Below are 17876 nucleotides of genomic sequence, written 5' to 3' on the forward strand. Positions count from 1 at the left end.
CTTCCTCTATTCCTCTCTCCTTTCCACCTTGTTTTTTTTGTTTGTTTCTTTTTTTTAAAATAGTGTCTTTCCCTGAGGCCAAAGCTCACCAACTTCTAGGCTGGCTAGCCAGAGAGCCTGTCTAGCTCCCCATCAGCTAGGTCACAGATGCATGTGGGGTGCCCAGCTTTTGTCGTGAGTGCTTGGTATCCAAACTCGGGTCCTCATGCTGGCCTGACAGGCACTTACCGACTGAGCCATCTCCCCAACCCCTGCTTTGCTTCTGTGTTTGTTTTGTTCTAAATTGCCACTCTGAGTGTTGTTAAGAGTTTGGGTTTGAAAGCCAGAACATCTGAGTTTAAATTCCAGCCCTTCTTTCTTCCTGCAGGGTGACCTTCAATCAGTCTTTTAGTCACCTGGTGACCATTTCTTGTCTGTAAAATGGGGACACGACCTAAGAGTGGGACTGTCACGTCTCTTGAGTTAAACCAAGTGACGTCTTCTCAACTCAAGGCTCGGCACACGGTCAGGGATGGTCAACAGACGTCAGTTGCGGTTATGTTTTGGATGCTTACTGTTAGTTATCCTTAGAGCTCATGGCCTGAGCTTTCATTGTAATTAGGTTTATTCTCTCCATCTCACAGATCAAAAATCTGAGGCACTGTGAACTGCCTAAGTCTACTCCATTTCCAAGTGACCCAGCCAGGACTCTAAGGGAGTTCAGACCTAAAACTGCTTTCCTCAATAATTATGCTCCACCTCTGCCCCTTTCTCCCTCCCTCCCTCCCTCCCTCCCTCCCTCCCTCTCTCCCTCCCTCCAGGGGAGAAGAGGGCTCTTCTACAGCCCACTGTTAGCTTGGTCATTGTGCTTCTGACTCTGGAGTCCAGCCAGGCTGTGGTGACAGTTTACTACAAAGTCAACCCCATACTGCTGTCATGCCCCACAGTTCCTGTGGTGCTGTGGAGAATCTATACCATAACCTTTGGAGGCCCCTGGCTCTACTTAGTGGTCCTGTCTCCCTGTTTCTAACCCATAATCTCTGTTTGCAGATGCCCAAATAGTATCCTGTGCCTCTCACCACCTAAATACTCCGTAGTGCTGGGAGTTGAACCCAGAGTCTCATATATGCTAAGCAAGTACTCTGCCCTCAGCTACCCCCCAACTCCTAAATGCCCTTGAATTAAGCCTCCTATTGATTTGTACCTCACCTTGTGGAGACAGGAGGATGGCCCTCAGTTTCTCAGAGTCTCAGAACTGGTGATACTGGTACAGGTACAGACAAGGCAATTCTGGCTTTCTCTCCCATGAGAAAATTCTAGATTTGAAGAGGTGAGCTGGGTGTGGTAGCAAATGCCTTTAATCTCAGCACTTGGAGGCAGAGGCAGGGGGGTCTTTTGTGAGTTCGAGGCCAGCCTGATCTACAAAGGGAGTTCCAGGACAGCCAGGGCTGTTATACAGAGAAACCCTGTCTTCACCACCACCCCCAAAAGGGCAACCTATCCCCCTGCCCACTGTGCTGTCTTTTGGCCAGGCTTTGCTGAGGTTCTTGAGAGTCAAGGTCTTTGGCAAGGCCAGTGGAATTTGTTCTACTGAAAAGGAAACCTGGCAACAACCTTACAAACAACACACAGCTCGCTAAGTTGAAAGGAAGTATGCATCATATTCCAGGCGCTTCCTGGGCCTGGAATGGTAAATGCTCCTGGAATGCTGATTTGGAATATATCTTTCATGCTCACAGAAATCCCTTCCCATATGGGCAGGGTTCCAGAGACAAGGCCGGAAGGTCTCTGTCCCCAGCAGGTACTGTTTGCTGCAGGTCTTCTTTTCCAGCCTCCTGTGGCTTGGGGTTTTCTTGGTTGTATGTTTTGCCTTGGCATTTTACCTGAACACAGTCTTTATGCTGAGTGCAGAGACAATGGGTTCACTGTAGTTTTCAGTATCAAACACAGGGTGATGCTCTGCAGAGGTCCAGAGAATGGCAGACATTGGACCATGTGCGTGACACTTTTGCCCAGGCAGGAGTTTTCTGTGTGCTCTCCTCTGCCTGTCCACACCCATTCTTCACCTCCTTCTTGGAGGACTGAGTCCTGGCTCCCTGTCTTGGTTCCTGTGTTTCACCAATAGGAGGAGAATGGGGACTCACGGTTTAGTCCCTCTGCCAGGGTGGCCTTAGGTTGGCTGTCTCCTCTTGCTGAAGGGGTCAGCTCTGTTTCCTGCTCTTCTCTACTTTCCTCCTGTAGGCCTTGGGGGAGCCCTGGTCCCCAGATATGCTAGTTCCATGTGACCACCCCTTGGGTCAGTCTTCTGAACCCTGCCCCTCAGGTCTCTGCTTCCCACTGGGTTTGGGATTAACACAGAAACAGTGGACACACATATGGAGGGCAGAATGGGGAGTTAAGAATGAGCAAAGATGAACTACTTTTTAAAAATGACCATTTTCCCCATCTTGTTCTTCCCATGGGCGCAGCTGGCCAGCCTCAGAGCAAATCTCTCTCCATTCTCCAGATGGAAGAACGGACAGTTAATTCCTCCCCAGTCTCCAGCGTCCGATCATTTCTGTGCCTGCTCAGGCCCATGGTTCCTATCACTGCTTGCCCTGCCCTGTGCCTCCTGTCACCTCCTGTCACCGCGGAACATGTCCTAGGCAGAGCTGATCATGCAAGTGGATGCAGATAGACAACTTTCCTCCTCAGAAATACCCACCCTTGCTGAGTCAAACACCTTCTAGAATAGTCTGGGCGGCAGGAAGCTGGTTGCTCTGTCAATGATCATTTCTGGCATCAACCACACACCAGCAGGCTGGGGCCTGAGCTGATTCATCAGATGGCCTGGGCAAGCAGAGTACCACATGGCTGTTTCTGCTCCTCCCTCAATAATCTGAAGGCTCTCAGAAGACTGTGACTAATGAGGACATCTGAAGAAAGAAGATGCTGAGGCTGGTGTGTGTGTGTGTGTGTGTGTGTGTGTGTGTGTGTGTGTGTGTGTGTTTGGCGGGGGGAGGCCAGCTCAAGTCCAGATGGAGTATGAGCATATGCATTGAGAGGAACATGTCTCAACCTGTGGTTCATGACTCCTTTGGGGATCACATGTCAGATATCCTGCATATCAGATATTTACATTATGATTCATAACAGTAGCAAAATTACAGCTGTGTAGTAGCAACGAAAATAATTTTATGGTTGGAGGTCATCACAACATGAGTGACTGTATTAAAGGGTCGCAGCATTAGGAAGGTTGAGAACCATTGATCTAGAAGGCTGGTCTTGGGACTCCAGGGAGAAGCTCTCAGGCTGGATATGCTCAAGTTGAGCTCCTTGAGGAGGACAAAGTGCAGAGAACTTTTGCAGGTCTGATGCTGTGAAAATTAGGCAGCTTCCCTGGGTCTCAGTTTCTTCTCTAAAATGAGCTTAATATAAAAAAAAAAAAAAAACAACCTACGGATCGAATATAAGGGAATCCTCACTTCTGATTGGCACAGAAGCCAGGGGACCAGATGAGTGTGCTGGTGCGGGCCTGTGATCCCAGCTATTGTAGAGGGTAAGGTGGGAGGGTACCAGTTCGAGGCCCCTCTAACAGTTTCAAAGCCAGCCGGCGGTGGTGGCACATGCCTTTAATCCCAGCGCTCGGGAGGCAGAGCCAGGCGGATCTCTGTGAGTTTGAGGCCAGCCTGGTCTCCAAAGCGAGCTCCAGGAAAGGCACAAAGCTACACCGAGAAACCCTGTCTCGAAAATCCAGAACAACAACCCCCCCCCCAAAAAAAAACAAAACAAAAAAAACCAAAAAAACAATTTCAAAGCCAGCCTAAGTAACTTAGCAGGACCCCGTCTCATAATAAAAACAAGAGTTGGGGATGATGTAGCTCAGTAGTGCTTGACTAGTATGCATGAAGTTCCAGGTTCTATTCCCAGTCCAGGAAGAAAGGAAGGAAGGAACTGAGCTTGCAAGGGGTGTGAAGAGAGCAGGTGAAGCTGAGAAGGTACAAAAGGGGCTTTGCTGGTGGCAGTTTTGTGAGCAAAACATTGGTGTTTTGCCTGTGTGTATGTCTGTGTGAGGGTTCCCTGGAACTGGAGTCACAGACAGTTGTGAACTGCCATGTGGGTGCTGGGAATTGAACCTGGGCCCTCTGGAAGAGCAATCAGTGCTCTTAACCACTAAGCCATCGCTCCAGTCCCCTCCCCCCGACACCTTGGTGGCATGCACCAAACCCTGACTTCTCCACTGGTGCTCTGTGACCTTAAGCAGCCCTCTGAGTCTCCATTTTTCTTATTTGTAAAATGGCATCACTAACAATGCCTCACAGGGTTGCAGCAAATGCGTTAACGAGTCTAAAACTCTTAGAACTATGTCTAGCTCTAACAAGTGCTCCTGAATGTAAAGCCTTCCCTCCTCAGCCCAGCACCCACGGAAGGTGGCTGTGCTCCGCTCTGGCTCAAGTGTGCAAGGCTTCTTTGTGGCAAGGAGCTGGGTCAATGAAGACGGATATCTTTGTTTTGTTTTCTTTCTAGAAGAGTTGCCTCCTCTTGGGTCTTGTCATTTTGGCATATGTGAAGGAGGAGGAGGGCAAAGAGCCCTTCGAGAGAGCCACTGGGACTTGGCAAGTGATACCCACATGTAATTGCAACACTCAAAGTCTGAGGCAAGAGAAGCAAGAGTTGAAAGTCATTTGCATAGTGAAGCTCTGTCTCAATAAACAAACAAACAAACAAACAAACAAACAAGCAAACAAACAAATGGGCTGGGGCTACAGCTCAGCAGCAGATTACTGACCCAGTTTGCACAAGGCCCTGGGTTCAATCCAAAGTACCACAAGAAAACCGAACAATCAATAATCAATCAAACAATAAAAACATCTACGGGAAGCCCTCCCTCGAGTCTTCGGGGACCATGGTTTATGTGCCTATTATGGGATGTGGGTACTATGGGAAAGAGAAGATGGAGGATTAACAACAGAGGTAACCTAGACCAGGGCAATCCCAGTGACAACTCTCCCACTGAATCCAGTCAGCTTTAGTTTTTGCTTCGTCTGAGTCTAGGGTGTGGGAGCAACAATGGTACCAGAGAGGTGGTGTCACCCTAAGGTCAGAAAGGGGTGCTCTGGAGTCCAGCTCTGCCACCTGCAGAGTTCTAAAAGTCCTAGTGCATCACACGTACAATGAAGATGTATGATGGTGCCATCTTCCCAGGGTCCATGCTGTGACCATCCAATGTCAGCTGCTGTTAACAAACCCTACCAAGAGGTTTCAGGGACAGTCCCCCGAAGATGCCTATGTCCTTGCCTCTGGAGCCTGTGAATGTGTCATCTTACACGGCAAAGGGGACATGGTAAGTGTGATTAAACTTGAGATCTTGAGCTAGGGAGGTTATCTGGATTATCTTACGGGAGCTCGTGGAACAGTGGGAATGAAAGAGGGATATGGAAGACCTGTCAGCCATTGTCCATCTTGAAGGAGGGAAGGAGAATTGGGAAAAAGTGCCAGCAGCTTGTAGATGAAAAAGGCTACTGAATGGAGGTCCTCCGGGAAGAGCCTTCACAAAGGACTCCCCCCGGGGAGCTCCTGGATCTGACCTTCGAAACTCTGAGATTATAGCTCTGTGCTGTTCTGAGACACTGTATTTGTGGTGGTTTGTCATGCTGGTGACAGGGAATGAGTCCAGCCGCTGAGTCCCCACAGAGCAGTCTCCTTGAAGGACAGACCAACTGAAGGAGACTCCACAGCATTTACTGACCACTTGTGGTGTTTACACTGTCTGTCATCTCCTCTGTATAACTCCACAACCGAAGCCGTGGAACCGAATGTCTGCGCTTGGGCACTACCCAGGGATGGAACCTTCCAGGATAGAGCTTGGTTTCTAGAGAAACAATACACCACAAGAAAGCACAGCTGAGTCACAGAGGGAGAAGTAGGGCCTCTTGCTGGGTGCATGTCGGGTGGCTTCCTGGAAGAAGCATCCCTCCAGCTGCTGCAAACGGGATGAAGTGAAGTCCTCTCTACCGCTCTCAGCCCTGTAAAGTGCAGGTGCTGACTGGAAGCATTTCATGATTTCTGTTGTTATTCTTTATCCAGTTCTCTTTTAATTTGTCTATTTATATATACTGAGGAAGAAGTCTCTGCTGGGCACAGGCGTACCTTGCATGCCACTAGAGTTCTGTCATAATGTAAGGGCCAGCTCAGGCTGGTCTGCAGGAGCAGGTGCAAGGCTTAAGCGCTCTGCCCGGCTTGCCCTCATTTTCATATTTTATTTTTCTAACTACTTTCCTTTTGTGTTAGGACATTGCTTTTCCTTTTCTGGGTACGGAATACAATTTCTTTGTATAGCAAGGACCTCTCTTGATTCCTGCCTGCAGAGTTAGTTGACAGAGCAGTGGGTTGGTCCATGCGAATGAATGAATGAATGAATGAATGAATGGGAGAATGAAGGAATGAAAGGAAGGGTAAATTGGAACTCAACAAATAATCCTGTGCCCCCCCCCTTCTCCTTCCTCTCCCTGGGTCAGGGCCCACCCTGCGTTCCTCTCCATTGGCCATGCCACTGGTGGCCCCTGGTCTGCTGCCCTACACATGGTGGGTAGGTGGGTCAGGACATGTCCCAGCAGCCTGGGCAGGGCTGGACTTCTGAGACCTGCTCCCTCGGAAGCCTAGGCCGGGGGATCTCTCTGATCTGCTGACCCTTTCACAGCGTGGCTGGTCTCATCAAAGCGGATCCGGAGAATGACTGCTATCTACCTCCCAGCCCTTCTCTCCATCTCCGCCCCTAGGCCTTTATTCAGGAGCTTGGGATTTGAATTTTCCGCTGCTGCCAGGAGTCTGGGAGTGGCTTTGCTGAAGGTCAGTCGACTTCCCCGAGTGCCCACAGCTGTGCTTCCCTCCGTGTTATCTCCCGGCTGTACCCGCCCCCCCTCCCGCAGCCGTGGAGCCACTCACCTCTCCTTGGTGGGCGCGGATGGCACGCAGCTCGCAGGGCGGGGACGTGGCGCGGGTCCGATGGAGGCTTGGGGCCCATTCGCACAGACCCGGCCCCGACACCGGGAGGCTCTGGCTAGCTCTCCCCCCACCGCCCCGCAGTGGCCTGGGGAGGGTACAGTCACACAGCCGCTGGAGGTGGGGGGACCCAGATCTCTTCCCCGGTCCTTCTGAGGTACTTGGGGGCGGAGGGTGGGGGGGATGAAGAACAGGTGGCTGATTTCGCCTGGCTAGGCAGACTGACTAGGATGAGGTGGACTTACTGGGATGGGTCACCAGGCTGAGCCCAATCATCTTCCTCTCCCTCCTTCCCCAGGCACTAGGTGACGACAGTGGAGATCCTGTCCCCCAGCTCTGGCTGACTTCTGGCTGCTGCCAGGCAGTGCCTCCGTGCCAAGCTGGCTTTCTGCTGTGCTCCCCGGAGAAGGGAAAGGGTGTAGGTGGGGATGGGCTCTGGGTCAGCCCGACACAGGTTCTCAAACCCGGGCTCCCCAAGGCTAAGTGTCGGGGCAGCTGAGTGTGGAATGACCTGCCGTGTCCACCGTGTCACCTGGATCACCAGCTGCTGAGTGGGTTTCCCCTTGTGTCGCTCCCCTGCTTCCAGGCCAGCCTTAGGGCTGGAAGGACAAGGAAGCCACTAAGAAGAGATCTACCCATCTCAATTTCAGGTTAGGACGCCAGCCTCTCTTCCCTTCTGCTCTCTTGTGGTTGTTTTTTTGTTTTTGGCCGTTTCTTCTCGATCTTATGTCTCTCCCTGCCCTAGCCCACTCCTATAGTGAGGAGATGGCCCATTCTGGCTCCTGAGAGCAGAACACTGAATTGTGCAAACCAGTTGTTAAAAGAGGCCATCACCAGAAGAGGAGGGAGGGGAAACTGCCATCCGGATGTCGGGATGTCAAATAAATGAATAAACTTAATTAATAAAAACAAGGTGGCCATTACCTAAGATGAACTTAAGTCAAGCTATGCTCAAACAACATAATAAAAGCAAAGATCATAAAACTCAAAATTCATTAAGTTCTGCATTATTTTACTAGATTTATACCTTTGAGGTTTACACATATTCTGTCTATACAGTGGGTTTTACAGTGTGTGTGTACCTTTCTTCCTTACCCATGTTCTATTACACCATGCAGTCAGCTTGAAATCAGCCAAGTATTTACACCACAGAAATGGGCATGCTGCATTCATGGCTGGATTTGTGGTTGGCTTTTTGGTTTGGTTTTGAGACAAGGTTTCACTAAGTAGTTCAGGATGGTCTGGAACTCAAGATCCTCTCTCATCTCAGCCTCTTGAATGCTGGGATTAACCGGCACGGCCTGTGCCACCATGCCAGTTCAAGATTTGTTTCCCACTCTCTGACTTAAGTAAATGATGAAGACAATATGCTAGCATGTCTTGGGTGATACTGTGGTCCCACCTTCACTTTAAGTAAAGCTAGCCATATCGGAGACCATTACCTCCTGAATAGCACCAACATGGAGGAACTCTTCATGCAGCATCCAGAAAGCACTACCTGATTTAGCAGGTCACTCACAGGTCAATGAAATCTGACATTACTCTTTGACGTGCTACCCCTTAGTCTTGCTGACAGTGTTAACCCACATTCACTTTGGAACTACAATCACCTGCCAGCCATGTATATAAGCATGGTAACCATGAATGAGAACATTCTATGACAATCAGTTGGCTGCATGGACTTCGATAAGATTTTACTATCCTTTACATCAGTAAGGTTTAGATGTATGCATCCATCTCTGCCAGACCCAGGTATTTGCCAGGATGATCCCCAATGTTTGTCTGTTCCAAATGTTCTCTTAAAGCTTCTTGTCCCAAATCTTAGACCTCACCTCATGCTGTGAACACAAAGACTCATCTGTCATCTGAGTACTTTCCAGACACCTAAAGATAAAAGTCAGGTGGAGCATGGGACCTAGGAGGGGTTAGTATTGGGACATACTCCCTAACTACTGGACCCATGGTGTTGCAAGAGGGCCATCCTCACTTGGGATCAGATGCAGACTCGTTTGAGTTGAAACCAGCTGAAGGAAGGGACATGGGGGAAGGTGAGGGGATGTCAAACACCTAGGCGTGAATCGTACTACTCTGGTGTTTGGGGCAGATGTGAGTTAGACTCCAGGCACCTTAGGGACATCTCAGTCATGTATGCAGATCCAGAATTCCAAAGGAGATGGGGACCGAGATGTCAGCTCTTCGCCTCCTGGGGATGGCCTGTAATTAAAATTGTGGGTGTGAAGGAGCTTGTCAGGGCGTGAGGGGTGATGAGAAGCCGAGGTTTGCCTCAGGTGTGCAGGACTCCGTCTGCAGAGTGCAGGGTGTGGCTACTGCAGAGACCCAGAGAGGGGAGTGTCTCAAAGGGAAGCTCACCTGGGGTGAATGCACCAGAATGACCAGACTACCTTTGGCTTAGTGCCACTGGCGCCTTTAACGGCAGACTTTACGTTAGACAAAACTGGAGTGGACTGAAGAGACAAAGGGAGGCAAAGAGAGACCAGAACTACGGCCCCAGCGCTGGAGGATGAAAAGCTAGCCAAGGATAGGGCAAGGGTCTAGCATGATCTCTAAATACAGTTGAGGAGGGTGTAGTGGATAGCTGTTCCAGCTTTGACCTGGAAGTACTACTCCCAGTGAGGCTTCTGGTAACTGTCACACCTACCTATGCCTGGCCCCTGAGTTGGGCCTGAGACAGGAGCCCTTACGACCTGAGATCCAGGTGTGCCGGCTCGCTTGGTTCCTGGTGATCCTGGATGCTGGATGGTAGACCAAGCAGAGTTCTCTGAAGAACTCAGCAGGACTGCACCTCACCTCTCCCGGATCCTGTAACCAACCCCTTTACTAGCTGTAAGTGACTCCCCCAAAATAAACCTTTTTAACTATGTGGAGTTGCCTTAATAAATCCTCCAGTAGGAGGGTCAAGAGCAAACCGGGGCTTCTGTGATGGCACAACACATGGTGTCAGCTGAAGAACTTGGGGAGATGAGCTCAGAGGTTAAGTGCAGGAAGGTGGGCTTCACGCCTGAAGCTTCTAGAAGGTTTGTGAGCGCAGGGGAGGTGTGTGGAAGGAAGAGTAGTGATTGTGGGAACCCAGAGCAGCCCACAGGCTCTCTGTGGATGTGTAAGTGTGGGAAGTCTGTCCCCAGAAGGGACACAGTCGTGAGATAAAGACTGCCAACATTAAGGCATGACTGGCCAGGCGTCAAATCCGACAAAGGCCACCCAGAGTGAATCCTGCCAAGTGACTACTCCACAGACAGCAGTACCCACCAAGCAGCCAGATCCAACAGATTGCAGATCCTCGGGAAAGAAGGGCAGGGAGGCAAGAGTGGCTTACACACAGGAAGACTGGTGAGGGAGGAAGGAAACAGGAGAGGCCAGGTGGACTGGGAAACAGGACAGGTTCAGTCACCTGGGGAGATTTCTATACTTTTTCTCATCCCATCCAGCTACCTGATTTAAACATGACGCTCGAAGAGCCAAATCCAAGACCTTGTACTTGGGAATTGTGTAGCTTTGGGAAAATCAAAAGGGGGTCCTGTCCTGACTGCACTCCTATGCCCAACTGGGACTCACCTGACAGCGACTAAACGTGCCACAGACCATGGGGCGGCTGCTGGCGCAGGACAGTTCTGCTCTTTACATCCGTCTTGCTGGATGGGCAGCTTCATATACCAACGACTCAGCCAACTATGGACTCCCACAGCTGAGGAGGAGCCTGGGGCTGGGAGCTGGGAGCCCTAGTTTGTGGTAGCCCTCTGCATGTGCTCGCTGAAGAAAACCAGGCCTCACCCAGGTTCCATACCATTTTATTACGGCCCTGCCCTCGTCTTCCAAAACAAATGGCCATTTAACACATAAAACACAAACACCCTTCCCATGGACCTTGTTAACATCCAGGTCTCCCCGTTTCTCTCTCAGCACATTACATCAAAACAGAAAACCAATCATTTAGTCCATCCCAGGAAAAGCACCATTACAATAGGAATCGAAACAAGTCAGGAATTGGACCAAATACACAAACAGCAGGTCAGACCCTGAAGAATGACCTCCAACATAATAAGAACATAAATAGACCCCCGAAAGTATATATATATTCATGTGTGTCCATATATATTAAAGAAATTTGGTTTCTACCCCCAAAGTTATTCAGAAATAGTAACATTCCCTCTGCACTAAGGAAGGCTGGGTGCAATGGCCACATTACAAAGCAAGTGTGGCTTTGGTCTTCCTTCTGTGTACTAATTACGCCTGCTGGACAGTCCCTCTCTGGGACATACACAGGACAACTTTTTGCTTCACACCCTAGGCCTAGCAGATCCAGTGTTTGTACAAAAGTGAGCCTGGGAAGGCCCAAAAGGCTCATCCCTGGGTGGCCTCAAAACCCACTAATCAGAGCCCAGACCCTGTGGCTGATCCTGAAGCTTGGTCTTGCTATCAAGGGAAGTGCTTGGAGCCCAGGAATGGGATGGCGATGGTCCTGGTTTTAACAGACAGCTCTGCTCTGGGCTTTCCCCAAGATCAATGGCTTTTAGGCGGGAGTGGAGTTTCCAGACCGACCCATTGCCGGGACTTAGCTCTGTGAGCCTGGTCTACATGCATGTATCCACATGTGCGGACGCTCTTTAATGGAGGTTGACAGGTTGCAAATGAGTATTCCTACTCAAGTAGTGTCTGTTTCTGTGTAAACTGGTTTTGCCACTGAATTCTAAGCAGTCCCCGTGCTAAATCGATTCGTCCATAAGACAGCAGCTGCTGGAAGCTGTAGACATAGAAGATAAGTTACAGACCCTGGAGAGTAATCCTCTTAGGGCTTGGCACAGTGTTTCCATCAACCAATAGGATGACTGTGTGGGAACCCCTTCCCTATCCCATACCCTTTCCCGGCACCACGGGCACACAGGAGAAAAGCCTATTGTAATCATAAGGCGCACAAGTAGTTCAGGGTTTGCAAGCTGCAGGTCCAGTGATAAGAGTCACACACAACCATACTCATACCACACTGTTTGCGGGTCCCCACCTGGCTCTGGGGACGCTGGTGTGCTCTTTGAGCTGCTCCCTTGATTGAAGTCATCAGGGCCCCGGCTGACGTGGGGAGCCAAGTCAGGAGATCTACCAGGGCTTTTGGTCAGGAGCCCCTCGCTGAAGCCACGCCCTGGGCCCCCATCTCCTTCAGAGGTGTTGAGCCCCGAACGCACAGGAGCGACGGTGGCTACCTCTCCGGAGTGTGGTGGCACTTTGGGTTTTGTCCTGACAGCAGGAGCCACAATGGGAGAAAAGTGCTGGGTTGGGGGGTTGCTACTACTGCTACATCCAGTAGCAAGGGCTGGGGCTGTGGCAGACTGCTGCAGGGGGGCCAGCCTCTCCTCCTTTGGTGGGGCCAGAGAGAAGCGCCTTGTGTCCAGTGGCCGGCCACGAGTACCTGGGCCTGGAGAGGAGCTGTCAGCTTTTCCTACCAGTGGAGTCCGCTCCCGGGCCAGACTGTGGGAGCCCTGCAGGCTGTGGCTGCCTGTGTCTCGGGTTCCTGCAGCCTCAGGACAACACCCTGACTTCTGAGGAGACTCTGGCCTGCAGGCTTCTGGCCCACTGGCCCGGAGGAGGTCAGCTGAAGCTAGGCTGAAGGTTCTACTCAGAGATGCACTTCGGCTGGTAGGCACGTGACAAGTCGAGGGCATGGTGGTTTGCCTGGGTCTACCCAGAGACAGGCTTTGGGGAGGCTGGACCTGTCTGGAAGGGACCTCAGCAAGGGCCTCGGCCTCAGATGGTCTCAAGTTGGGCTTTACATAATGCCCTGGCTTCAGCTGCTGCCCCTCAGAGGTGTTGACTGACATCTTGATGGTGGGAGCCACAAAGCTGGTGGGCATCTTGGCTCCGTCTTTCCTAGCTGGTGGTCTTGGCTGGCCTCCCGTGGCTGGAGGATCATGGGCCTTTCGGAAGTAATCACTAAGAAGGTCATCGCGGCAGCTGGGAGTGTCCTGGGGAGAGGAGAGAACAGAGGTGGAAAATTGGGAGTCTGGACTGATATTTGTCTCTGATGGGCTTCTTTTGGGCATGCCAGGAAGCAGTCTGGAATGAGGGGCCAGGAGTACAGAGGTCATTGGGTGAAGAACACCAGGCGCCACCCAGACAGCCCCCAACTGCTCAAGCAGACACAGAGGGGAATGACGTCCCACAAGGCCACCAATTGTAATGTTGGTAATGAGAGCTGGACACAGCCCTTCCAGCCGACTCCCTCCGCTACAGTATAGAGCAGGGTGAGGAAGCTTTGGGGGATGCATTAGCCCTCCTTTCTCCATCCATCCCACAGGCTTGGGCACCCACGAGGACAGGAAAGAAACACGACACACATCAGAACTGGCACCGCCACCCACATCTTCCTCCTGAGAAGGGGAGCGAGGTGGGATGGGAGGTGGAAGCCAGAGAGGTAGAGAGCCCCGAAGTGGAGAGAGCTCATCCTAGGGCCCCACAAAACTGCTTCCCTAGAGCTCTGCTTTTCCTATCCCGGAGAAGGTATCTTCCGCCACCAGCCTGGAAATGAGCAGATCTGTCGGAGGCAAAGGTCTGTGATGCTGCCAGGGTCGGTAGCCATTCGTTAGCATCCCAGGGGCTGGCAGAGGCAGCAGTCAAGGCGAGGGGTTTCCTAAGGCTGACAGCAGGAGGGTTGCTAAGATGACTTGGGGTAAAAATGCTTGCCACCAAGGCTGACAGCCTGAGTTAGCTCCCCAGGACCCACTGACGGAAGTAGGAAACCAGCTCCCACAGCTATCTTCTGATGCCCACACGTGCCACTGTGTGCGTGTCCAAACATACACACAACAGATAAATTCAATGGGAAGAGGAGGAGACAGGAGCTTGGACAGCTGGACTGGTGGTTCAGGAGCCATCAGGACCTGTTTGGCAACCCCAGAAAGGCGGTGCTTTCTGACGTGGTCTGCTGTGGGCACCTAGGAAGAGCTGCGACTGTTAATGTCCACATTTATCATCTGTGGCACCAGGCCCTGCTCTAGGCTTCATCTACCAAAAACAAACAAACAAAGCCCCCCCAAACCCACCTCACCTGTTGGGGAACATCCCTTTACACTGTGTGAAGATGTCTCACTGTGCTGGTTTAATAAAAAACTAAACAGCCAGTAAGTAGCTAGGCAGGAGGTATAACAGGGACTTCCGGACAGAGAGAGCTCTGGGAAGAGGAAAGGGCGGAGTCTCCAGCCAGACGGAGAGGAAGCAGGATGGGCAGTACAGAGTAAAGGTAACCGAGTCATGTAAAAGAATGTAGATTAAAAGATATGGCTTAATAGAAGTTATAAGAACGAGTTAGGAATGAGCCTAAGCTAAAGCCAAGCTTTTATAACTGGTAAGTCTCCATGCCATTTTTTTTGTGAGCTGGCGGCCCAAAGAAAACTCCGTCTACACTCACCCAATTCCCCAAGCAGCTTGGCAGCGTTTGGTTCAAGCTGTGGAAAAACTACTTATGACAGATAAAGAAATGAGGGTCAAGCAGGCCACAGAACCCGAGATGGCAGGGCAGGTCTGAGGTTAGGCCAGGGCTGAGTCCGGGGCCCATCTCCACACCAGCCCCCTCCTCTCTGCATGCCATTTCTGTTTTCCTTCAGTCATTTACTCCTGGCCTGTGTGCAGGTGAGGGAGCTGGCTCTCACCTTCCACCTGCTGTGGCAGGGCCTCTCACTTCTGCCGCCTCCCTGCTTGCCCGAGGCTAGCTGCCCTGAGGCAGCTGTGGAAACTCCCATCTTCCATCTACCTTCCATCTCCTTGGAGGAGCGCTGGGATTACCAATGTACGCCGCCACACATCCAGCTTTCCAGGAATTGAACTCAGGTTGTCAGGCTTGCATGGTGAACATTGTGTACCTGCTGAGCCTCTCTCTCCCTGGCCCCTCTTGTCTTCTGTTGAACTGACTTGTAAGTTTAAGTCAGGGTACTTGGCCTTCTACACAGGCCTAAACACCCTAAAGCATGCATACATTCAGTGTTTGGAATCTTCAAATGCTTCTCTTCCAGTTCTTCGGCCACTGGAACTCACTCCTCTATCAGTTTCTTTTAGCGTCTGTGTGAGTAAATGTGCAGCATCTGTCTTTGTGTGAGTGAACTTCTAAGTCTTGAGTACCCACGTTCAGAAGATCAGCCTTCCTGGCTACCCCAGGAACCCAACATACGCCTCCCCCACAACCCCAGCATCCAAGGCTTGGGTGGGGACCCTACTGGGGAGGGTTCTACTGTGGTTCAAACAACTGAGCTGTCCTAGGCACTCAAGGCGGGTGTGGGAGGCTATATGGCTGCCCACACCAGACTCCCAACAGAAATGGCTACAAGAGACCTCTTAGCAGCTGAGACGAGATGGGGGAGTCTGTAAGGTCTGAGGCTCTGTCACCGACAACAGGTCTAAGCAGAGAGGCCCTCATCCTTTCTCAGAACCTGCAAGTGGGGAGGACACACTGTTGTGGACCCACTCTAGGACAAGAAGGCAGGCTCCAGCTGCAGGCTCTCCCAATCCCTGGACTATGCCTCTGTACCAGCAATTCATATGATGCTCGCTGAAACATGAGCACTGCCTCAGACGCACCCAGCCAGAAACCCCAGTGTGGCTTGTGTTCTGGCAAGCCTACCAGGCAATGTGGACCTACAGCAGGGTCCAGAAAGCATTAACAGGAGACATCAGCTTCCCAGGGTACTCTGTCCTTCTCAGCTGGGGACCTCCAGCAGCTGCCATGAAGCCAGCACAGACAGACAGAACACAAGCACAGGAAGGAGACCAGGACCACATTCCATGTTTCTCTCCTGTGCTGACCACGAAGCCAGGCACTCAGCAAACTTCTGGAGGAGCTGGTTGGCTTTACGTGTGGAGAGCAGGCACCATGCCCACTGCCTGATAGATACTAGGTACTCAGTGAACACTCATGTGCAAGTATTTAATATACCCAATGTCTCTGTGCTCTCGGTACAAGCTACACGGGTAAAATCTGTTTATTTAAGGGGAATAAGGGGGAAAAACCGAAGCATTAACTCAACAGTCCTCAAGGCCAAGATGGTATATTTCACTCAAAAAAACCCCCAAAAGATCACATTACTAATTTTAGACAGCATACTACAGCCTATGGGTGGCCCTGAAGAGCACAGGAGGTGGTTACGGGGGCTGAGACGCTACTGAGCTAGTGTGTGTGTGCGCACACGCGCGCCAGGGTCCTGCCCTACTAACTATACCTCCAGCCCTCTGCAGCCTATTTTCACAATGTGTGAGCAAACAAGTCTTTGATGGGTGGGTAATGCATGTATGAGTGTGTGCCTGTATGCATTGTTGCAATATGCAGACATGTATGTGGAGGCCAAAGGAGAAACCTCTGATGTTGACCACCTTGAATTTTTTTTTTTTTTTTTTTTGAGACAACAGTCTTTTTCTGGCCTGAAGCTCACCAATTGGCATAGCAGGCTGGCCAATGAGCCTCAGGGACCTGCATGTCTCTGCCTTTTCAGTATTAGGATTCTAAGGGGATGACTACCATGCCCAGTTCCAAGTAAGTTTCATGTTTCTAAACAGTTGAACAAAAGTATTAAAAACAAGCAAACAAAAACCCAAGCAGAACTACTAGGAAAGGCACAAAGCCCTGGGCTCAATCCCTAGCACGTACGCACGCACGCACGCACGCACGCACGCACGCACGCACGCACACACGCACGCCCTCTCAGTTACATCAGGGCATGTACTGTACAGAATTCAAACATCACTGCATGTAAGCAGTTGTACCAGGCCCCGCCAAGTCTGCGTTCTCTACTGAAGCAAAGCAAGGTAGCTGCAACACAACTACCCCAGGGGCCCAGGAGTCTAAAGGTTTACTCCGGTCCTTTGAGAGCCCCTCCACGCTTGCCCATGGCTGCTGGAGACGGCACAGACTAAGCAGCACTCAGGGCTCGCTCACAAACCTCGTGTGGGGGCTGGCCACAGGCTCCACCACCTTGGTTTCTAAGGGCCCGAGGCCAGCTCACAGCAATCCTTTGGCTAGTGGCACTGAATATCCTGATACAGCCCAGCCAGCCCTGCTGTCCCTGCTGGGCCAGAGAACTCACGTGGGTTGGAGAGCCGCGGTTACTCTCCTCCAAAAATTCCTCCAAGGTGACCATCTCACTGCTGGGTGAGGCCGAGCGGGACCGTCCCCCAGTGTGGGCTGGAGCTGCACCCCTCTTCTGGATACTGTCCTGGGGGACAGGCCCATTCCGGAGTGGAGGGTACTCATGGCGGCTGAGAACACCACGTCCTGGGGTGCTGGTGTCCCGAGACAGTGTGGTGGGGTCCCTGCTGGGGATCAGGTCTGCGCTGCTGAAGCTCTCACACCGGCTGTGCAGACGGTCAGAGGAACCTGGGAAGGCAACGGAGGGGCACACATCAGTCTCGGCTCTCTCTTGCTCCCTGCAGCTCACCTGAAGCCATCCCAACTGAGAAAATCTGTCCCCAAGTCCTGGGCACTCCTGTTGTCCAGCCTAGACAGCTGTTAACACTATACTTTGACTCTTAACGAACTGGTCAAAAGTAAAAGCAGAAAACTTTCACTAAAATTTAAAAATTAATTTAAATTTTTTTTGCCCATCTCTTAGGCAGCAGACAATATTTCTCCATGTTTTATTATTATTTTTATTTAGTTAGTTAAAAAACAAAACAAAAACTCTGTCTCATGTTGCCCTTGCTGGTGACCTTCTGATCCTTCTGCCTGTACCTCCCAGGTACTAGGATTACAGCTATGTATGTTCCTAGTGTATGCAGTACTGGGGACGGGACTCGGCTTTGTGCACGCTAAGCCAATACTATAAATTGAGCTCGATCCCTGGCCCCTATTTCTCTCCTCTTAAAAACAAGGTGCATCTCCCAGGATAACAACAATCATGTCACAAAAGACAGATGATGAAGTGTGT

The 17876-nt window shown here is 51.1% G+C and overlaps 2 protein-coding genes across 2 annotated transcripts in view; both read right to left on the reverse strand.

Moving 5' to 3' along the window:
• Window positions 1-7539, reverse strand: part of Gpr68 (G protein-coupled receptor 68) — a 30959-nt gene extending 23420 nt beyond the window's left edge. The window contains exon 1 of the mRNA XM_036205355.1: window positions 6904-7539. The gene's annotated coding sequence lies outside the window, so the exon portion shown is untranslated. The remainder of the gene's footprint in view (window positions 1-6903) is intronic.
• A 3220-nt stretch (window positions 7540-10759) lies between these two features.
• Ccdc88c (coiled-coil domain containing 88C) overlaps window positions 10760-17876 on the reverse strand; it is a 123522-nt gene continuing 116405 nt past the window's right edge. Inside the window, 2 exon segments of the mRNA XM_036206178.1 lie at window positions 10760-12932; window positions 17037-17326. Coding sequence (XP_036062071.1) covers window positions 11934-12932; window positions 17037-17326 — 1289 coding nt within the window. The 3' untranslated portion in view covers window positions 10760-11933.

This window comes from Onychomys torridus, chromosome 14 (assembly GCF_903995425.1).
Source record: "Onychomys torridus chromosome 14, mOncTor1.1, whole genome shotgun sequence".
Lineage (NCBI taxonomy): Eukaryota > Metazoa > Chordata > Mammalia > Rodentia > Cricetidae > Onychomys > Onychomys torridus.